This window comes from Pelobates fuscus, chromosome 8 (genome assembly GCF_036172605.1).
Source record: "Pelobates fuscus isolate aPelFus1 chromosome 8, aPelFus1.pri, whole genome shotgun sequence".
Classification (NCBI taxonomy): domain Eukaryota; kingdom Metazoa; phylum Chordata; class Amphibia; order Anura; family Pelobatidae; genus Pelobates; species Pelobates fuscus.
The window spans coordinates 101,469,769-101,494,041 of NC_086324.1; the positions used below are offsets into that span (position 1 = coordinate 101,469,769).

The 24,273-nt window shown below is 39.5% G+C and overlaps 1 protein-coding gene across 2 annotated transcripts in view; it reads left to right on the plus strand.

Moving 5' to 3' along the window:
* The first annotated feature begins 9,036 nt into the window (after positions 1-9,036).
* ETV5 (ETS variant transcription factor 5) overlaps positions 9,037-24,273 on the plus strand; it is a 59,037-nt gene continuing 43,800 nt past the window's right edge. For both annotated transcript variants that reach the window (XM_063428818.1, XM_063428819.1), the window contains exons 1-2: positions 9,037-9,226; positions 20,739-20,840. In XM_063428818.1, the coding sequence (XP_063284888.1) occupies positions 20,796-20,840 (45 nt within the window). In that variant the 5' untranslated portion in view covers positions 9,037-9,226; positions 20,739-20,795. The remainder of the gene's footprint in view (positions 9,227-20,738; positions 20,841-24,273) is intronic.

A 24,273-nucleotide genomic window follows, 5' to 3' on the forward strand; every position in this document is an offset into this window, starting at 1 on the left:
ATCTCACCACTTCTGTTTCATAAGATCTAGTGGAAACCTGAAGTGTCAGGGGACATATGAGCAATCAAAACAAAAATAATATTTTATTTATTGATTGCATATATATACACACACATATACCTGGGACCAGGGCTGCCATCAGAAATTTTGGGGCCCTGACAAAGCACAAGGTCTGGGCCCACCCCCACCCCCTCCCTCCCGGGCCTGCCCACGCCCTACCTAGTCCGCTGACAATGATGTGGGACTGAATGTGGTGTGTATAGTGGAAGTGAATTAGCATGTGTGTAATGGATGTAGTGTTTGTGTGTATTAGATACTGTTTGTGCAGTGAATGCAGAGTGTGTGTTTGTGTAGCGGATGCAGTGTGTATAGTGAACGCAGAGTGTGTTTGAGTAGTGGATGTAGTGTGTGTACAGTGATGTAGTGTGTGTTTGTGTAGTGGATGTAGTGTTTGTATGTACTAGATGAAATGTGTTTAGTGGATGCAGTGTCTGTAGTGGATGTAGTGTGTGTATTAGACGCAGTGTCTGTGTATAGTGAATGCAGAGTGTTTCATTTTGTGGTGGATGTAGTGTGTGTACTGTGAATACAGGCTGTTTGTGTGGTGGATGCTGTGTGTACAGTTAATTCAGAGTGTGTGTCAGTATAGTGAATCCAGAGTGTGTGCATAGTTTGGTGAATGCAGAGTGTGTGTTAGTGTGTAATGAATGCAGATTGTGTGTTAGTGTGTAGTGAATGCAGAGTGTGTCAGTGCAGTGAATGCAGAGTGTGTGTAAATGTGTAGTGAATGCAGAGTGTGTGTTAATGTGTAGTGAATGCAGAGAGTGTGTTAGTGTGTAGCGGATGCAGAGTGTGTGTTAGTGTAGTGAATGCAGTGTGTTAATGTGTAGTGAATGCAGAGGGTGTGTTAGTGTGTAGCGGATGCAGAGTGTGTGTTAGTGTAGTGAATGCAGAGTGTTAATGTGTAGTGAATGCAGAGAGTGTTTGAGTAGTGGATGTAGTGTGTGTACAGTGATGTAGTGTGTGTTTGTGTAATGGATGTAGTGTTTGTATGTACTAGATGAAATGTGTTTAGTGGATGCAGTGTCTGTAGTGGATGTAGTGTGTGTATTAGACGCAGTGTCTGTGTATAGTGAATGCAGAGTGTTTCATTTTGTGGTGGATGTAGTGTGTGTACTGTGAATACAGGCTGTTTGTGTGGTGGATGCTGTGTGTACAGTTAATGCAGAGTGTGTGTCAGTATAGTGAATCCAGAGTGTGTGCATAGTTTGGTGAATGCAGAGTGTGTGTTAGTGTGTAATGAATGCAGAGTGTGTGTTAGTGTGTAGTGAATGCAGAGTGTGTCAGTGTAATGAATGTAGTGTGTGTGTTAGTGCAGTGAATGCAGAGTGTGTGTAAATGTGTAGTGAATGCAGAGTGTGTGTTAATGTGTAGTGAATGCAGAGAGTGTGTTAGTGTGTAGCGGATGCAGAGTGTGTGTTAGTGTAGTGAATGCAGTGTGTTAATGTGTAGTGAATGCAGAGGGTGTGTTAGTGTGTAGCGGATGCAGAGTGTGTGTTAGTGTAGTGAATGCAGAGTGTTAATGTGTAGTGAATGCAGAGAGTGTTTGAGTAGTGGATGTAGTGTGTGTACAGTGATGTAGTGTGTGTTTGTGTAATGGATGTAGTGTTTGTATGTACTAGATGAAATGTGTTTAGTGGATGCAGTGTCTGTAGTGGATGTAGTGTGTGTGTATTAGACGCAGTGTCTGTGTATAGTGAATGCAGAGTGTTTCAATTTGTGGTGGATGTAGTGTGTGTACTGTGAATACAGGATGTTTGTGTAGTGGATGCTGTGTGTACAGTTGATGCAGAGTGTATGTTAGTGTAGTGAATGCAGAGTGTGTGTTAATGTGTAGTGAATGCAGAGAGTGTGTTAGTGTAGTGAATGCAGAAAGTGTGTTAGTGTAGTGAATGCAGAAAGTGTGTTAATGTGTAGTGAATGCAGAGAGTGTGTTAATGTGTAGTGAATGCAGAGAGTGTGTTAGTGTGTAGCGGATGAAGAGTGTGTGTTAGTGTAGTGAATGCAGCGTGTTAATGTGTAGTGAATGCAGAGAGTGTGTTAGTGTGTAGCGGATGCAGAGTGTCTGTTAGTGTAGTGAATGCAGAGTGTGTTAATGTGTAGCGAATGCAGAGTGTGTGTCAGTATAGTGGATGCAGTGAGTGTGTTAGTGTGTAGTGTATGCAGAGTGCATGTTGTATTAGTGAATGCAGTGTGTGTATTGTATTAGTGTATTAGTGTATGCACTGTGTGTGTTAGTGTATGCAGTGTGTGTGTGTTGTATTAGTGTATGCAGTATGTATGTTGTGTTAGTGTATGCAGTGTGTGTGTTAGTGTATGCAGTGTGTGTTTTATTAGTGTATGCAGTGTGTGTTGTGTCAGTGTATGCAGAGTGTGTGTTGTGTTAGTGTATGCAGTGTGTGTTGTGTTAGTGTATGCAGAGTGTGTGCAGTGTGTTGTGTTAGTGTATGCAGTGTGTGTTGTGTCAGTGTATGCAGTGTGTGTTGTGTCAGTGTATGCAGAGTGTGTGTTGTGTTAGTGTATGCAGAGTGTGTGTTGTGTTAGTGTATGCAGAGTGTGTGTTGTGTTAGTGTATGCAGAGTGTGTGTTGTGTCAGTGTATGCAGAGTGTGTGTTGTGTCAGTGTATGTAGTGTGTGTGTGTTGTGTCAGTGTATGTAGTGTGTGTGTGTTGTGTCAGTGTATGTAGTGTGTGTGTGTAAATGTGCCATCTGGGGTGAGGGGGAGGGGGGGCATTTAAGCATCATTTTTTTTTTTTAAATTAAATTTAATGTAATTGTTTCTCCCCCCTCCCTGCTTACCTGTGTCTAGGGAGGGGGGAGATTCCATCCCTGGTGGTCCGGTGGCATGGTGGGGCCCCCCGGGTTCCCTGTTACCGCAGAGGGGGCCCAGGCAGCACACTGCCTCTTCTCTTCTCTCCTCCAATAACTCTCGCGAGACCCGCGGAGCGTTGCCATGGCAACCGGGTCTCGCGAGAGTTATTAGCAGAGACGAGAAGAGAAGAGGCTGTGTGCTTCCTGGGGGTGCTTCCCTCAGGGCCGCCGGGCCCGTGACAACCGTCATGGCTGTCACCCCCTGATGGCGGCCCTGCCTGGGACCCTATGATTGGATAATAGGTTATATCTGAAAAACTGCTACTAATACAAACCCTTCATTTCTTTTTGTCTAAACACTACTATCATTGCAACCAGCTTGTATTTTGGAAACAACTAATTATTATTTTTTCCCTGTGATTTATTGCTGTGATTGTGTAGCAATAGCAAGTTTACTCATGTTATTCAGCCCTTGGTGTTATATTTTGAAATTGAATAAAAGATACTCAGTAAAACATGCATGCATCTCACTAAGAAAGCATGGAAGCAAATATTGCCTGTAGCTGCATCAGCAGAAAATATATGCGAATGTAAAAGCAGCCGTGAATTATTAATGGGTATTCTACCCTTCCTGCTCCACCTACATCAATTGCTGTTGTTTCAAGGACTCTTTGAGGATATTGTCCTGCACGGATAGGGGGGTGGAGGAAGACACATGGAATCTATTATTTTTAACATTTATGTGTAATGCACCAAGAAAAAGAAAACACAGGACTTGACACAGTATTTAAAGGGCAATCTTTGTTTTGCATAAACTGATATACTGTTACAGTAGCTAGAGAAAAGAAATGCTTTACTTCTTGTTCTTTCTATAATGTATTAAAAAGTATCAGAACAATTTGACTACATGAGAATTATTCAGTTAATTCAAGGACATACTTGAAAATGAGAGAAATCTCAATGTATCCTTCTAGGTAAAATATATTATAAATAAATAAATATTAATGAGTTGCTTCCGTTGCTTCCTCCTCTGTCATTCAGTCATTGAAATGTATAGGCAACAGAATATTTAGAGAGCCACAGGGGTTTATCTATAAAGTTACAGCAGTACTGTCCCCTCCAAACCCATCTATATTGGAAGAATCCAGAGAAAGATGTTCCTCTGGTACTGTACCTAGCAACTTTGATCATTGCTGAAGTAGAGCAGAGGGACAAAGGGAAGTAGACTTATGGGCCAGTGACATAGACCCTTTTGCTCCATGTAGACCACCACTCTCTCTACTCCCCTTAACAAGTATTGAAATAGGTCGGGGAATGGGGCCATGTATTGAGATACCCCAAACACATAAATGCTTAGTGTTCTATGCCATATTGTTCCATTCATGATTTGGCAATATCATTCATGTGGAACTAACACACTCCTAACCTACAACCTGGGTATAATTGTCAGTGCCAGATTGACTCTGAAAATGTTATGGTTATCATTTGCCATGATGTCCATTTCATGATGATATTTTTTGATCACTGGATGTTTTGCATACATTGAGGAGTATTTTATGAGGATTCTCTAATACTTTTAAAATCGGTTTACAAATTGTAACTTCTAGCACTGATACCAATGACTCTAGGTTTCAACAAACTTTAATCTTCTTATATCTATTGAGGCCTAGGCTTACCACGAACCAAAAATGGAAGGTTACAGTGGAAACCTGATGAAGGAAAATATAATTGTCGACAGGGTTTTCTTTGACTACACGTCTATCACTCAAATATCAATACAAAACAAAATTACTTGTATGTTGGTTCTCTTGATGATATGCCATCACAAACACATTAAAGGATCACTATAGGGTCAGGAACACAAACATGTATTCCTGACCCTATAGTGAAAACCCACCATTTAGGTGGCTTGCTCCCCCTTAGGGCCCTCAGAATGGGTTAAAACCCCTTGATGACATCATCAAAATTGCCGATTTGTAGCCAATCCATGGGGAAAGCATTGGATTGACTAAAATTGGCAAGGGGCGGGGCCAAACGCCATTTTGGCCAATCAGCACCTCCTCATAGAAATGCATTGAATCAATGCATCTCTATGAGGAAAATTCAGCGTCTTCATGCAGAGCGTGGTGACGCTGAATGGCAGGGCTGCTTACTGTGCAGCCCTGAGCCAGGAATCCCCTCCCAGTGGCCATCTAAGGAGTGGCCCCTTGGAGGTGTCCCTAGGGGCAATGTAAACACTGCCTTTTCTCAGAAGGGAGCTGTTGTACTCACCAGAACAACTACATTAAGCTGTAGTTGTTCTGGTGACTATTGTGTCCCTTTGAATGTCTTACTTCCACTATAGACTTCTCAGATACTGGTATTCCTCTGGCTGGTGAGGATGTACAGCTTTGACAGCAAAAGAGTGAGAGTGAAAAAAAATCTGTCACAAGAAAAGTCCATAACTGTCACAGTACCTCTTAGATCCGTGTGATTCTGGTGCCCATATTGATGCTGCATGTCCCTTCCATGTTGATCTGGATGGGGACAGCCATTTCCTTTCATCCTTCTGTTATTTTGGATGCTGGTCACTTAGAACTCCTTTCATCATTTTCAAAGCACACTCTCCTGCATCATTTTTGTAACATCGCTTTTGCACTGTTTGGCAGTAGAGAAATGACATGAAGCAATCAAAGGCTTTCTAACCTTATTTAAGCCTCCATTGCCTACCTAGCTTTCCCCTGTCCTGGTTACCCATATGGTGATCCGAGAGTGTGTTCATAAAGTATTCTGATTCCCGTTTCTTTTACTTTGGCTTGTTCCTGACTATTCTCCTTTCTGTAATTTTTTACTTTGGCTTGTATATTGTCCTTGACCTCAGCTTGTTCATGACAATTATTTTACATGTTATTATTCTGTAGTGTTAAGACTGGCCAATTCAAATGATTCACATAAAATAAAAGTTTAAGGATGGTCACATAGGGTTACTTACGCTTATGTACGCTCATAATTTCAACATTTTCCCTCTACATAATCCAAGGGTAGGTAGTGCTACTCAGGTGCACTGGTATCCCAGAATAGATAATTAGATCATATATGGCTTCTCTGCCCTTTCATGGAGCAGGACCAATTAGGAGACAACAAGAAGAATATGCCAAAATAAACCCTTACCCAAGCATAGCATTCCAACCCCCTTTGAAGCAGGGCCAAAAGTTCTATGTACAAAAAGGGGGCCCCAGAAAGACAGTTGACTTGACTGTCTCAGGTTCCTTCCTCCCAGCACACATTTCCTTGGCCTTCATTGCTCACAAGAAATAATAAACTCTGGTGCCTTAATTGTGAATAGCCACAAGTCAACCTATGCCCTCTTTACTGTGCTCTGCTGTGGCTCCCTCCACACTACTCCATATATCTAGGACCTGCCACTACTTAAGGCACAGGGAGCATAGCAAATATTTGTCCCTGAATAACTCACCAATCTACTGCCGGAGTCCTGGTGCATTGCACTGGCTATTGTATTGCCCCAGATATCATCCTACAATAGGGGATGCTAAAGTTAGACTGGAAATACATCATGGGAACTGTAGTTTGTCAGCAAATGGTGATCTACATTTGAATACCCCTGATGTACAACAAAGCAGAGTTCTCTGCAGAATACGGTTTTCATTATCATAGAGCACTTTGCATTACTGCAAAGTGCAGCATAGTCATTATTAATGCATACCTTGAAACCATATAACATCATTTTTGCTTCTATTTCTTAATGGTCACTGATGGGGGTTGTTTGGCCACTCTTCCTTCCCTGTGTCAGAACTCGGTGTGGCTTTATAATGGTCTATAACTCCTATAGACGGTTTACAATCCAAAGCAAAACTAAGACTATCCAGGCTTTTAAATTAACAAACTTAATACTAAAAATTATATATATAAAAACAACAACCAAGTTTCTTTCGGGCTAGGCTTATTGATCATGCAGTGACATTTGGTATCCATATTGTTTTTTTCTGATAGGGAGCTAATTGAAAACTGACAGGTTTATTCATGAATCTCAACTTTTTTGAAAATTAATGTGGCTCTGTCACCAAAAGAAAACTGCCAACATAGTCCAAGGAGAAACAAATGACTGCGCCCAGATAATGAGATTCGGCTCAAGGGGAAAAAAATAAATATAAATAAATGCAAATGGCAGGGGATAGTATACTTATTAACATACAAGAGGCATAAGGAAAAGAGAACCAAAAGACAAAAAAGCATGCTTTATATATAAATATAAAAACTGAGGCAACAATAGCTGATCTGGAAAAAATCTTGATCTTGGCCACAGTCACAACTTGGCCATTTGGATTAAATTTGAAAAAAAAATAAAAAATCAGGATTTAGTAAATAACCTTGTATGACTGGAGAATATTCTAAGCAAATATGAACACGCTATATCTGTGTTAAAAATACACAATGCAGACTATTTACCATTTAATGACTATCCTTAATTAAAACTATAAAAGACATTTGGGCAGCAAATTGGTGTTAAAATCGTCCCACCTTTCTTCACATCTAATGAATCTGTTTACCAAAGATTTATTTTATGTATTTATTTTATATTCAAATTGTACATTGTTGTGGAATATGTTAGTGCCATGTATTCACAATGTTTATATAAATTAATAAACAATAGTAATAATATAGCCAAAGATTGTTCATGAAAATTAGAGAAAAAGAAAGAAAGATATATAACTTGCATTTTTGAGAGGTTGATTCACTCAACAGAAAGCTTGATCTATTTACAGCTGGTCTTTTACATCAGGCCTAAATATTACAGGCACAAAGTTAAAATTAGGTTGAAACGAAATACATCATCTGCACATCATATGCTACAACTAGATTAGAAAAAAAAAAATTACTGGTGACACTGGATCCTTCACACCTAACCCGAGTTTCTCTCTGAGTAAATAAATGTATCCATGAATGCAGAAAGGAAATGTGGTCACCCTTCCCCCATCCAATTCTCCTCTACAGTTCTGGCACAATATTTAAATACGCTGCTTCAGGACAGAGGTGCATACATAACTTTACAGAGTAACTAAACAAAACATTTTCCATCTTTCTACGTGGTAGCAATTAAGGGTGTGCTTGTAAGTGTGAACTACAGAAACAGAGAGGAGGTGTCCAAAGATAAAAAAAAAAAAAAAAAACATATATAAAATGGCTATATACGTGTATCATAAACACGTGTGTAAAAAAAAAAAAAAAAAAACTAACTTTATCAGGGTTCTTCACCAGAGTGGTTTCTTTGTGGTAAACTGAAACAAAAATTGCAAAATGTAGGAAAAATTAACGAAGCTGTAACTAGCTGGGTTAAAAAATTGTTTTAATGTTCAAATCTGCTATTTTGACAACACTTTGCAATTCACCACTTAGTGAACACATCACAAAATTAATTTTACATTTTAGACCTATGCAGAGAAACTGAAAACCACAGCCTTTACAGGGAGAGTTCAATTATCATGGACTAAATTTAGAAACTCTATTTGTATTCACATCGATTTCCCCCAAATTCACACTTCAATAAATAACCCTGTCAATCTGCCAAAAATAAAGATAAATAAATACAAATAGACGGGGACTGCCAGAAATAAGTTTACCTGCACCTAACAATGTCTGCTTTGTTATATTGGCCTTTAACAAGCAGCATTTGATAAGATATGGCCAAATAAACTTTTCATAATAAAATACATATTTATTTAAAAAACCTGTAAAATGCATGTTTGTTGTTTCTTGTATAAAATAAAACCGTGTGAAAAAAAAAAAGAAACAAACTCTGAATTGTGTTTACAGACAATAGAGATGAGCTCCTGAACAACACACAGAGAGCAGGAACTGAGCCTGGCTGCCATGGCGCTCAGTGATTTCCATTTTATGAATGGGACACATCCTTGAATAAATTATGCAGAGAGCAGTCAGCTGGAGTTCATTCTGAGAACGCCTTCTCTCAGCCCAGCTTACTGCAAAAAAACATGAATGAGCTCAGGCCCGTTAGGACCGCCTACCATAAATGGCTGACCAATCCCAGGGAAGAGGCAGCTGGTGAACGACGAGCGATTGGACAGCCTGCGGATAAACAAGTAATGACTGACTTGTTTCCAGGGTGACGTCAACCAATAGCAGCGGTTTCATTATCACTGGTAGGCGGGCTGTGGGCTCAGATTCATTGAGAAAGACGGATTGTGTGGCGTGCCGTTTGCTTTCCCTTTTTTGTCCCGTTTATGGATGGAGCCAGAGTTCCATTAATGCGTCATATCGAACGTTCGGCTGCTCAGAGCTCTCGCTGTGGATCCATGGTTCGTTCCGCCTGAATTACATAATCAAACATTGCAACAAGGTAAGTAGGCAATAGCTATATGAGGTTTCAGCGGCCTTTAACGCCTAAGTGCTTATGGGATCTCGTGTGGTCTCCAGGGTCTTATCTGTGGATCAGGTGTGCGAGGCCTCGCCTACACTCTGTTCTTGCCTTGTGAATTTATTTACATTATTTGGTGAGAATTACCTACTCTAATGATAATGCCAAAGATAATTTAAAAAAAAAAAATAATTGTTCAGTATTCCGAAGTGTTAATGGATACACGAAATTCCTGCAGGAAAAAAGTTAATCTTGCAGAGATTTCACATATCACACCTTTCCTGCTGCAACTAGAGTTGGCTTTACTGGTCCCCTCCCCCATCCCGCCTACTTGATAAGTGTAAAAAGGAGAAATATTCCTGTTTAAAACAAATACATATGTAACTTTTTATGGTTATGCACAAAGACTTGTGGTCTTCTGCAAATATTTTATACTTTTGTAGTTACTAAGGTTTTAGCAGGACATGTAATATTCGTTATAGTGACACATTTTGCACATCTATATAGCTAATTATAATGGTAAGTAGGAAGTCTAAGAGCAAGATGTAATGTTTGATATGGCCTTATTATTAATAGAAGAAAACAAATATAGATACATCTTAGGTTTTCTGCTTATTCATTATAATCCTATATATCTGCATATAATGTATAAACTCTGTTGGGCTAAATAATCAATTTCTTAATTAACCTGCATACACACGTGAATGCCAAGGGTTCTCTGTTTACTGGAAAGGACGCTATGTTTTTAAAAGGCATTTTATTGTCTGATTATTGGAATAACTGTTACTACTTTTAGAGATAATTAATCATGGCTTCCACAGAGAGAAACTAGTTTAATTTGCATGTGTGCGAATCTGCTGTAATGCTTGACATGGCATTTTGTACATGTTACTGCCAAGAAGCAAGTTCTGTGGATATCCCACACTAAACTAGAGCAGTGATTAATTAATCGACAGTCCATTCCTCAATGGTTTATTTTGCTCAAATACATTTTCTTTCGTGTTTATGAGCTAGGCAATTACAGCTCTTACAGGCAGCTTCTTGGCTATATTAAAAAGGCCCAATTTGTTCCTAGATTGATACTTTTTGACTAAAATATTATTGTCGTTGAGTGTAAAATGGATGTCTTGCACTTTATAGGCCGTGCTAATTTACAGAAGTCATGTATTTTTTTTTTTTTAATCTAATTGCTGCGGCTTCGAAAATCCTCATCCTTGGGCCACATATTTGCTGGCATTGCATATCATGTCATCATTTTCATGACTTGATATCTTAAAAACAAGAACAAAGTAGAAGTGGGTGTATTCCCTTTTGGGTTTTGCTTCAAATTAAATGTTGATGTTGGCTTTGACAAATGTTTTAGGGCTATTTGAGATAAATAGAAGTTTTATCTATAGGGGCACCAACCTATTCTGCAGTGCTCTACTGGCTTGTATAAAGACAACTGTTGTCTTTTTATTAGATCTATCAAAATTTACAGTTTAGGTTTTTTTTTTAAATATTTTTTATATTTTATTTTTTTTAAATATATAAACACAATTTATTTTGTGTGTGTGCTAGCAATGCACTTTGCTTCTGTGCTATATAGCCAGTGTTTCTTGTTATTTCTTGCTCTATCTTCCCAATAATAAGATAGATAGAGATATAGATAGAGATATATATATATATAGATAGATAGATAGATAGATAGATAGATAGATAGATAGATAGATAGATAGATAGATAGTAAAGGGAGCACACTAGGTCTTGAAAGATTATATCCTTGAATATTCTGTCTTTGCAAGTATGCATCTAGTAGCTGTTTGAACATCTGTATGGACTCTGATAAAACCACTTCTTCAGGCAGAGAATTCCACATCCTGATTGTTCTTACAGTAAAAAAACCTTTCCTTTGCCTTAGACGAAATCTTCTTTCTTCCAGTCTAAACGCATGGCCTCGTGTCCTAATGTAAAGTCCGGTTTGTGAATAGATTTCCACACAATGGTTTGTATTGGCCCCGAATATATTTGTATAATGTTATCATATCCCCTCTCAGGCGACGTTTTTCTAAACTAAATAGGTTTAAATTTGTTATATATATATATATATATATATATATATATATATATATATATATATATATATATATATATATATCTATCACTACACAAACTTTTTATTTTTTTTGTGTGTGTGTGAAATTGCTTTCCTGCTCAACATCACACTGTGGCCTTGTAGTGCAGCTAGTGGCTAATGTGGCTGAGCATAATGGGTAATGCAGTTCACAAACCTCATGTGTTAACGTTAAACCAAAATTAATCCTACAACCACAGTGATGACTTACTAGTTATATGTATTTGAAGCAAAAAACAACTAAACCTCTTGTTAGGTTAGGTGGTGCATATTCAGACTATTGTTTTTAATATAAGTGTTATTCTTAACTTGACTATCTGTATAGGTTTGTTCATGTAGGGAGTACACTGTAATTGTATCTCTTGCAATCAATGTTCTCAGACAAAGCTAATTTTAAAAGCCCTTGTATAATCTGAGTAGACTGATGCCAAATACGGGAAGCATTACATATTATGTACGTGACCAAACCTGGGCCTGAATTGGCAGGAGTGTATATGGATCTTTCCAACTGGCTTGGAGTGATATCTGCCTCATGGAAGGTCATTTAATGTGAGAATTTTGGGAGTTGTGGTAATGAGCCACCTCCCCTTCTTATTTTATTATTTGCAAAGTGTCGCCAAATTCTGTAGCGCTGTACAAGTATTTGCAACAAAAAGAGTTGGACACACAGGGTGTTGAGGGCCCTGCTCAAACAAGCTTACATTCTAAGAGGGAGTGGGGGTATATTGGCACAAGATGTAAGGGCAGGATGTATTTTATATATGTTGGGCAAAAGTAGGCTACCAGAATAGTTTACAATTAAGGGTTCGTGTTTTGGAGAGTTGCAGGAGAGAGGATGCGGGGAGGGAAATCTATTTACAAGTCAATTGATATTCTTTCCTAAATAAGTGTTTTTTTTTTTTTTTATTATAAATGATCTTTTGAAGGATCTGAGACTGTGTGTAAGATTTTAATGGAGCAAGGAAGGGAGTTCCATAAGAATGGTGCAGCCCTAGAGCAGTTTCGAAGGGGGGCATCTGAGGTGCGAGCACGAACAGAGAATAGATGCATCTCTAGGAAAAACAATCACTCACTCTAAAGATATGCTCAATACCCATTTAAAATTAGTAATATATTCTGTTGTTGGACATAACCACTACTGGATTTATTATCTTAACTGGGAATTCTAGATCATTTTGCAACTGGACTGAAGTTTATATTGGCAGAGCTAAAGAAATGTGTTTAATGTGGCTACTGTGGCCTAATATTTGCAATTCTGTTTTCACCATTGCTGTATGTGGTTGCATGGTGTTGCATCATTTTGGGACTAATCTGCGTTAAGAATAATCTGCGTTAAGAATAATGGGGAAGCCCTGTTAGATTTGCTTTCTAGTTAACAGAAAAAAACCAACTTGATCTCATTTTACACAGTTACTTAAGTAGAACTTAGACAAGGAGATCGATAAATGGAGACTGATGATTGGATATGTTTTTCTTGCTTACCACAATCTAGTTAAAATTGTATTTTCATCCTTTTTCTTTGTTTGAAATGTGGAAAACCAGACTTGGTAAAGAAATCCAAATTTCCAAAATTTGAAAAGGCTTCCCACCCCACCTAATCACTTTTACTATTTAGGCCAAACTCAAAGTTCAGTAGGATAATAAAACCTTTTCAGTTGTTTGCCTTTAATCTTATGGAAAGCCTTTCCCACTTTGAACAGGTATTTCATGTAAAGTTTTATTTATCAATGAGTTTCACGCATATCAAGGAATCCCTTAACTGTGATCTGAACACTCAGATTAGGCAGGTTTATGCTTTAGAATGGTGTCTTTGGTTGTATTTAGGTTGGTGATCAAAGGGGTCAGTGAAGTTGGGGGGGAGAGGGGGAAATCAGTGAGATTGACCTTCATTCTTTTTTTTTTTTTTTTTTTTTAATTTTATTTATAACTTCTTAGCATTGTTCACAAAGATGTATCTGCTGCTCTGCTATCTCTATCTCCTTTCAGAGTAAATCATTTAATTATACAGTAAGCATACAGGTACAGAAAATCTCACTGACATACACAGCCTCATAAATAATCTCACTGATATACATAAGCTCATTGACATAACACAAGCTCACAGATGCGCACGCGCACACAATCTCGCTGGCACACACAGACAAGCTTATTGGTATACACACAAACGTAAGAACAGACAAGCTTACTACAGACAAGCTCACTTTCTCACACACTACAGACAAGCCCACTGTCACACAAATGCTCACTAAAGAAAAGTGAATTGACGTATACATTTTCCCTACAGAAAAGCTTACTGACATACCCACACGCTCCCTCACTAGCAGGTTCACTCACTAGCGCGTACACCCACAAGCTCACTCACTAGCAGGCGCGCACCCCCAATCACTTTCATGGCTGAAGCTTACCTGTCATTGGTAGGTGAAGTTGCCATTTTGTGGCCTCTTCCTTCCAGTAAGGTCAGCAAAGTGCATGGGGGTGGGGCTTCCATACAGGAGGCTGGGCTTGTATGAGGGGGCATATGGCCGAAATTGAGGTAAATTGTGCAGGGACACGGACAGGTCTCCCTCCGGCCCCTAGCAGCCTATTTGCGGCACAGTCCGAGGGGAAAATACTTAAATTACAGGAGCCTGATGATCAGGGCTCTCTATCCCGGTAGGCCAGTCCAGCCTTGCCTTTAACCCTGCAACTTTTAGAGAAGTGACGGTTTTCATTGCGTGATTAAGGCTGCCATTTTTTTGCTGCGTACCAGACAACTGCTTCCTGCTCTTTCATGACTTTTAAAGCTTGACGTCATCACGCATTGCATTGATACAATGCTTTAAATATAAGGAAGGCCTAATAATTGCTAACCGCATTTACACATGTGTACAAGAGGTTCCCTCTGGCTCTTGTAATGATGTTGGAGGAGGCAGGGACGTTGTCAGCGCTGAGGAACCTTGTAAAGGGTTTTTAAAAGCTTTGCCTGGGGAGGCAGAAGGACTTTACAGCTATTATTTTAATATAATATAACATTGTTATCCCCTCTTTGTTTTGGGGATTGTTAAACTGGGAATCTGCGGTTTAGACTGTGCAAATTCGAGGAATGTGAAGAAAATGGATATAGTTTTTAACTGTACTAGTATCCTACAAATCTGTATACAAGTATGGTGAAATGACAACCATATTGGCTATCTCTGGGTCTAGAGCTTTGAAGGGAAGAAACAGCGTCTTGAAATAGTCTTCAAATCCATCTGAAGCATGGCATTAGACACTACTTGCCAAGCAGTATTTACATTCATCTTAATATTCTGATGCCATTCCTTTTTATAGAATCTGCTTACCAGTAAGTAACCATATTATCTACTTTGAAGAATCTCTGTACTTTGCAGTGTACCTACATGTTCCTTATCAACATTTACTTTCACATTCTTCATGGTAAAGCATATTTGAAGTTTTATTTTTACATCATGTGAACATCTACCTTTTGATCACCCCTGGTATGCTGGATAAAGGCATACAGACATATATCTGCTTACGGCCTGGTTACATTGCCAACATATGGTACTGGATAATGGAGACTTATTGTGTCATTTATAAATGGTGCCCTTCCATTCAGAGCTTTTGTAGTTATCGGACATCTCTTAATATAGATATATAATATAGTGTGGCATATTCATTGAACACATGATAGTTGTGATTTATAGTTTTGTTAAAGAGTGAAATATACTGCTATGGAGCCAAGAATGAATTTGTGTATATATCTCTTGCTTTTAAACTTAATTTCCCGAATTGCTTGCATCTAACCACTTATTCAGAAGTATTTTGTATGGCAATGTCATGAGAATCCAGTTGTGTACAAAAAAAATCTGTAAATACCGTAATACTTTCTAAATGTTCGTGAATGCCTAGCAGCTAATGTAAAATGTTTTTCCCTCCTAGACTTTTTTTGTTTAATTTTTTTTTTTTTTTTTTTTTTTTTAATGCGGGGTGTACTTTTATAAACTCTACTGGCTAGTTTTATTTAATTTTATTTTTCCTCCCAGTTGTAGTAACACCTATAGAAATATACTTTTTTTTTTTATCTCTTGTGACGTTTACGAAAGGTTGCTTTATTTTATATTTAGGTCTTGGTTAAAATCTTAAGCTTATAATTTTATCCCTGTATTTTCATAAGCGCTTATGAAGACTATAAATCAGTGACTAAACAAACATTGATGACACTTGTGTGATTTTTATTTTTTTATTTCTTCTCTCTTTTCCTCCCCTACTTCCCGAGAACAATGTCCTTTATTTATTTGTTTTTCACACATCCATTTAACAATAGTTAAATCACTTGTTTTCCTTTATCAGTCAAAATTCTCAGTAGTTGCATTTTAAAGTTCAATTTTTGTTAAACTATGCTTGGTGTGTCTTAAAATAAAGTTGTGTTTAGAACACACTGTTCAAGGGCTTTAACTGTAACGGTTTTTATGAATGGAGTCTGTTTTTTGTTAATGCAGCTGTAAATCTTTCCTCTTTCCTGTTTTAGAGCCTGGGGAGGTTACATGTTGCATGTTTGTTCATGAAATGGAATAGGGCAAGGGCACATGTGCAGGATTTTTTTATGAATGGAAAAGCTAAGAAAAACCTGGCTGACTTGAGTCTGGTTTTGTGAAAGGGGCCTTGTACTGAGCCATTAACATGCATACCTGATTTCTCAACTCAAGCATCATTCAAGAAAGCTGTTTTAGTAGGAAAATAGATATATAATATATCAATCACAAATTAAGTTGAAGGATTGGATTTTTATTTAATTTGTGATCTTCTTTACTTCGCTCCTGAATTTTTTTTTTTGGTTTTATTGAAAAAGGGAATATTTTTGTAAGGGAGAGATTACACCCTGGACCTCCTAGATGCATAATAACTTAATTGAGATTAAGTTGTCATGGACTATAAACTATATTCCTGAAAATAACAACTGTTAATTTAGGACTACAGGTTTATCTATATTGCTGTCGGCACTGTCCACCCTCTTTTTTGCATTGTAAAATTAAAGATTACTCTCCTAGTTTCCTGTGCCGGGACTCCTCCGTTGCAGCCTCTACTGATGCCAGCAAGCATGCTGATGTCACTTGTGATCTTGTTAACCCCTTAAGGACACATGACATGTGTAACATGTCATGATTCCCTTTTACTCCAGAAGTTTGATCCTTAAGGGGTTAAAGGACCACTATAGTGCCCTGAGGATGCCCCAACCCTCAGGGTCCCACTCCCGTGGCGCTGAAGGGGTAATCCCTTACCTTTTTTCCAGCACCGGGCTCCCTCAATGAGACCGCCACTAGAGGCTGGATTAACCCATAGGTAAACATAGCAGTTTCTCTGAAACTGCTATATTTACTGCAAAAAGGGTTAAATCTAGCTGGACCTGGCACCCAGACCACTTCATTAAGCTGAAGTGGTCTGGGTGCCTATAGTGGTCCTTTAAATCTAATGCTTCTCCTACAGAAGCATTGTATTGGAGAGCAGAAAATATGGCAGTCCTTTAATTAGATGCTATTACCAGCATTTGATTGCAGGACCAAGTTTTACTCTGTTATGGAGACAGACGTGCCTCTAGTGACCTTCAGGAAGACAGCCAGTAGAGACTTGCTTAACCCATCAATGTAAATATGCATTTAAGAAAAGGTTACATTTCCCCTATCTTTTCAACCTATTGTCGGGAATACATGTGTGCATTGCAGTATTAAAGGAGTGCTATAGTGTCCGCAATACAAACCTACAATTACCATGCTGTGCCATTCAGCATTTCCTTATAGAGAGCTATGCAGAGTGTGGAGACGCTAAACGGCAGTGCTGCACACTGACATAGGAAGTGCCTCTACTGGCCATCTGCGTGACTGCCACTAGAGTATGTTACAAGGCAGCAATGTAAACCCTATATTTTCTCTGAAAAGCTGGTGCTTAAATTGGAAAGCCTACATGGACATGCTATAGATACCAGAACCACTACATTTAAGCTGTAGTGGTTCTGGTGATTTTTACGGTCTCTTTAAAGGAACAGGACCAGTGCACCAGAAACACTTCAATTAGATGAAGTTAAAGATCCTTTTAAAGTGGCTCTGTTTCAAAATATCCATGCAAAGTCTAGTGCTCTATAAATGATAGACAAAAATCTGGGTTGCGGGGCCTGGGCATCATGGCGGCTAGCTGCACATCAAGTGAGCTCCCAGTTTGATCCACAAACTCTGACTGATTTACTGACTGCCAGTTCACAACCAACAACTCACCCAGCTACATACCCATAACTGGTGATTCGAGGGAAGATCTTGAGGCTTTATGCGACTCACCAGCCTAAACTTCACAAAGAGACCCCACTGCGGTCTACCGTCGCAGGAACGGGTGAAGTGGCTGATCATTTACTCAGCGCGACGTTGAAATACGTGGGGTCTACCTACCCAGTTAATCCCTCCCACCCGCCCCCCCCGCCCCACAAATCCTGAACGGAGGAAAAACCGCAAGCCACACGACACCTTCAAGATGGCCACCGCATTGAAACCCCAGCACAGCCAAACAAGCCTGATAGGTCAGAGCTGGAGAGAGACCTTTTGATGCTCAGTTTGAGGCAATATGCCAAGCCTTCTGGGACCGTTTTGCGAAGCGGGGACCCTTGTTTACCCCTCCCGAAGACTGCCTGTCAAGCAGCAGCTGATGCCTGTTCCTCTTCTGAGCAGGGGCCCCAACTGGAGATCCCTCCATGCTATAGTCCGTATACCTGCGGGGAAGACCGCCATCTGGAAATCCCGAGACTCTCGATCCTACCACTCTGAGAAGGGGGATCCACGGACTAAGGGCACTGGCTCCCTTTAAGGCCCGGAGCCGAAGAGACAGGGACTTGTCACGCTGCAAAATGCTGACAACTCGCCTGCTGCATGTGCAGTGCAGCCTGACTTTCCACATGCTGTAGAGGGGGACCGATACACCCAACCTGGAGATGGACAGTCCACTGAGGCATGCACTGGGTATTGGTTGAAGACGGCTATCAATGCCTCATTCAGCTCCTTTCCTGTGGCCTGGCAAATGGTCTGATTTTATAATAAACCTAATGTGAACACTGGTTCTTGCCTAGCTTGTGGCTTAAATATGCTCACAACACAGATGGCAATGTTAACCTTTTATTTTAGCTTATGTCATAGTTTTACCTTGGATGTTGACGCTCACGTATTTTCAAGGAACACCGTGGCTACTATCTCTTGACACTTGGGTGACCCTCTTCTTTTCTGTTAAGATTGCTAATTATGCTTCCTTAGACTAACTGCGCTGCCTGACAACCAATCTTTGACACACTCTCAAGCTATCCTGTAGCAGCCTGTCCACCAACTACCTAGCATGACACACAGTGATCTACCTAATTATTAGCCTGTTTCTCTCACCTCATGTTATTACTAAATATAAAAGTTGTGCAGACCCACAGCCACAATGTTTTCAATTTTATGTGTGCTAACGCTATTGTGGCAAGGCATGCCTGTAATGTAATATAATTTTGAGCACGACAAAAATAAAGAATTTAAAAAAAAATAAGACAAATATTTTTAGAGTAATTCTGTGTCCTTGCACATAGATTTCACTGTGGGCAGCATGCAAAGCATTCTCATCATTGTTTAATTGATAGAAATTATAAGTTCTGCAGTGTTATATTGCAAGTGAGTGATGGATAAACTTGAATGAAAGGTAAATGTCTTTTGGATAGTAAGTTTCGGAAAATGTTTTGTGTGTCCCCAAATGTTTAACCCCTTAAGGACACATGATGTGACATGTCATGATAACCTTTTATTCCAGAAGTTTGTCCTTAAGGGGTTAAAAAGAAGCCCTGGAAATATTAGAAAGGTGGCTTGTGAGTACTTGCTGCTTCGGAGTCCTGCTTCTAGCCTCCATAATTATTTTATGTGTGTATGTATTGACATTGCTTGAAGGAACTATATATTGTAGTGAAGGCCAGGAGTTCATAGCAATGATATTCTTCAGTTGGTATGCTTCAGATGTCTCTCTATACACCCCTCTCTTTTCTTTCATTAAGTAGTTTTTGGGGTTCAGTAGGTGACCCTGTTTCTTGCGTAATGCAAGATAACTGATTATCTATTTATTTGTCTGGGTGCCTGCGTGTGGTTTTGGGAATGGTAAGGCTCAATTAACTTTGTTCTAGTTATGTATTCCATATCCATGAGCTTTCTTACATCTCAGGACTCTCATGCCCACAATACTGTAGTTGATGGAGTTTACTTGACCTCATTGTATGTATTGGCACTGCAACCCCTGAGTACTTTAAGGTTCTGCACTATCCTTGTTTCTCTAATCTGTTTGTTGCAATAGCAATTAAACATTTGTGTCTGTGTTTGCAAAGAATGTAAACTAGGTAACAGAGTGGGCAGGATATTGCTTCTTTACAGAGGGATTTGGACAAACTAGTGGACTGGTCTGTCAGGTTACCGATGAGTTTTTTTTTTTTTTTTTTTTTTTTTTTTTTTTGTTTTTTATATGTAGATAAATGCAAAGTTATGCATTTTGTCCTGAGGATTGCACAAACCACTTGTACTCAAATTATACTTCTGTTTGGGGAAAATAAGTGAGAAGGCATTGGGAATGGTTATAGACCGATTGGGCTATGATGTACAGTGCTAGGCAGAGGATTCTAAGGGAAATACTTTTTTCTTTTTGGATGGACTGTATGTGAGTTTGACTTGATAAACATGAGCCTTTTCAGTCTGTATTGCTATACAGTATAACTATGTACTGTCCCTTGCACTGTATTCATTACATGGGAAGAAGTTCACTGACATCCGGAAATATCTTCTGTGTGCAGTGTTCCTGTATATACTATGATTGAATTTGTGCTATTATTTATGGGCATTTAGTGAGTGTCGTGCTAAGGGTTTCAGGGTAACTGGGTGAGTTATGTCACTACATGTATGAGTTTTGTGACCACTTAATAAAATTTTTAGATAGAATTTTCTTAATGAGGTGAAAAGATTATTGCGGTTTCTAAATAAGCATTTGAGTTCAAATTTTATACATGCTAAACTGTCCTTTTGGCAAATTTTAAGAATGTGTTGAAAGCTAAATAGGCTAATAAGTTAACAAATCTGGCTTTTTTTTTTTTTTTTTTTAACTGCTTTTTTTTTTTTTATTTTTTTTTTTTTTACATTACTCCTAATCCTTTTAAATTTTTGTGCAGTACAGATTTCAACAGCTTATTGCTCCCATCACACCCTTTTTTTTTTTCAATTTTTGAAGTTTTTTTTTTTTTTTGCTCTTCTCCCTTTGTTTGAGGCTTATGAAATTTTAAATTAATAAATGTGTACCTCTTCTAGCAAATGGCAAGCTTTTGATCCTAATTAACTTTTTTTTATTTTATATTTTTTGCAATAGGAAGATTTGAAAGTTTCACTGATTGCTCAATGCTGAAGGCAGAACACTTGAACTACAATGGACTGTTTTTATGACCAACAAGTCCCTTATATGGCTCCAGGGGTGAGTTCCTACTTTATTTCAGTTGGTAATAAAAGTTTATGTGGCTTAATAAATTGTATACCCATTTATGTTGGCCTGTTTATTTGTTTTGTTTTTGGTTGTCTTTCAGAAATAGACAACCGTTCAGGTGGTGTAATTGGGCACAATTTACAATATATATTGATTGATCTTATGTAGTTTAGATGTCCCCGCAGCCCCTTTTCCTCCACCTCCATCTCCGCTTTAATTTAAAAGCCTGTGACTGATAGTGTTAGCTCACACTCTCAGCTTATTTGAGTAATTGATTTGTGTAAAAGCTGAATTTGATTTGTTTTCAATTCAGAATTTTGGTCGTTATCAAACCTACAAAGCTGACCAGGTACCACATCCTGAATGTCCTGTTATAATGAAACCATGAGATGTTTCAGATGCAAGGTGCATCTTTTTGACATCAACTTCCTTTTGTTAATACACAAAACACAGGTCTTAATGTGTGTGTTTGTATTCTTGACATTCTGAAGAGATCACCAGCTGTAATTATTTATTTTTTAATTTATTTATATCTTGCACCAACATGCAATGAGCCATTAAGTACATAATAAAATGGAGACAAGATAAATAACGGAAGCATCATTTCATACAATACAACGTCCAAGATAGATGGTTTGGGAAAGGGTTTTTTGTATATAAATAATTAGTTATGTAAGCTGATGCAAGATAAGAGGGTCAGATTGGCCATAGCTTAGTGAGACCGGAATTACTTTTTTTTTTTTTTTTTTTTAAATGTGGAAGTGGGGTTTCTCACTGTTAGTATCCCACCGGTCAAGACACCTATATGTGCTAGGCTGCAGGTTTGTTCTGCCATATTGAGTGTTAGGTGGCCATGGAGTGAATATTCTTGATACTATTAACTGTCAGTAGTGTAGGGGGCTAGTAAATCATTGAGAAAGTGAAGATTATGTGATCCACTGCTGTGTTGACGTGTAAAATAAGTAATTATGTCTGGCGCTCATTAACCCTTGTGCTCCAAAAGAGGGGATGGGTAACTCCGGTGACATTGGCTAGGGATGTAATGCTTTATCGTTATTAGAATGCTTTAGCATATATAAGTAGTTCAAAATAAAACCGTAACATACCAATAAGATAAAGGTAAACCTGTAATAAATGGTGTTAGTTTGGTGGTACTCCAGCCAGGTGGCTCAATTGTGCCCCGATGCATCACTGCAACCTAAGCCTGTGTCTGCAACGGAGCAGGGCACAAAGGGGGTACGTCCCATGAGCAGCCAGGAGAGGTATTGGTGGAGACTGGTTTATCCAGGCCCAGTCTACTGAGTAAGGAGCCGGAGTCATCAGTCACTAAGTGGGCTCTCCTTATGTGGCAATCTACATAGAAGGGGCCCCAGCTGCATAATTTCAAAGTGGAAGGGGGTCTTATTGAGCGCTGTCCTAACCACCAGCTTAACCTGAATGGATTGGAAGCAGAGGAGTACATCACAGGAGCCCTCCGCTGGAGCTCTGGGGGATTTGGGAAGCTTGTGGGTACCTTCCACTGATGCAGTCTTCACCTGCCTGGGATGGACTAATGTGGATAGTAGGCCTTGGATGAATTGAGACAGTTCACTGTCATCAACAGTCGGCTATACCTCTAATTTTGATATTCGTATGGTGTCGTCTAGGCTATCCTTTGGCCCTGGAGGGCTTGATATGAGGACCGTAGGTGTTGTAGCTTCTCCTCTGTACCTTGTTGGCGTTGAGTCATGGAGGTGACGTCCTCTTCGGTAGCCCTTACCCTGTCCGTGACGGTTATCTCCTCCAGTCGTGCGCAGATTTTTCAGGATTTCTCCTTTAGTAGCTGGAGCTCCAAGAGGCAGAATAGATGGTGGGTCAGTAGCTTCTGATGAGCATTAAGGGTCTGGGTTTGCTGCCATTTTAGATTTAGGTTGCGCCAGAAAAAGATCGCCTGTTCTCTGGGATCCTTCTTCTGGGTACGTGTGTTTTTTTTTTAATTTTTACATTTTTATTTTTTTGTTGTTGCTGGGTACAGAGGTATGACTTTTGTCAGATTTCCGTCGGTTGTATCGGGTAATAGGCTAATATAACCGCTATGGTTCTGGAGCTCTGCAGACATGCGACTGCTTCCAGCGAGATCAAAGCCATGCCCCCCCACCAATTGTAATTCTGTTTGCGTGCCACTTTCACTCCTTTGCAATGGATAATAAGTACTACGAAGTGTTAAAGGAATGCTATAGTCACCCAAACAACTTGAGCTTAATGAATCCGATTTTCATGCTCCTACAGTTTCACAGCTCTGTTTTCTGCCATTTCGGAGTTAAACCACTTTTGTTTGTCTGTCAAGCCTAAGCCACACCTCCCCTGACTGACTGCAGCCTGCATAAAAGTAGTGTTTTTGTTGTTGTTGTTTTTATAGAGATAGAGATCTCTATCTTTCAATCGGATGCATTGCTATTAACCGAGCAGGAGAATAAGACCTTGTAAATTAAAAGGCTTGCAATCAAGGAAATTTTAAAACATTAGATGACTCTTTACCGGAAGTGTTTTGGAAGGCCTTGCAAGTCAAATGCAGGCCGGAGTGGCTAGGGCTGCATAAGTAAAGTGATTTTACTCCTAAATGTCAAAGAATTGAGCAGAGAGACTGCAGGGGCATGATCTATATACCAAAAATATACAAAGATTAAAAGGAATCCATGTTTGAAATGGAATGAGGCAAAAATTTGATTCTTAAACTAATTTGCATATGCCCACCCAGTAGTGGTGTAGCGTGGGTTGTCAGCACCCGGGGCAAGGCAAGTAATTTGCGCCCCCTAACCCGTGGATTTTAGCATAGTGCGTGGGGGTGGTTCTGGGTGCGCGTGGGGGTGGTTCTGGGTGCGCGTGGGGGTGGTTCTGGGTGCGCGTGGGGGCAGGGGTCAAGTCCTGGGGAATAAAGTGTGGGAACTCACTCGAGTTCCACCCTCACCCCACCACCAGAAAAAAACAAAACTTGTATGCATATATAAACACGTACACACACACACTCACAGACTCACAGACACACAGGTACGCACACGCACACACTCCCAGACACATACACACACTCCCAGACACATACACACACTCCCAGACACATACACACACTCCCCGACACATACACACACTCCCAGACACATACACACACACTCCCAGACACATACACACACACACTCCCAGACACATACACACACACTCCCAGACACATACACACACACTCCCAGACACATACACACACACTCCCAGACACATACACACACACTCCCAGACACATACACACACACTCCCAGACACATACACACACACTCCCAGACACATACACACACACTCCCAGACACATACACACACACTCCCAGACACATACACACACACTCCCAGACACATACACACACACTCCCAGACACATACACACACACTCCCAGACACA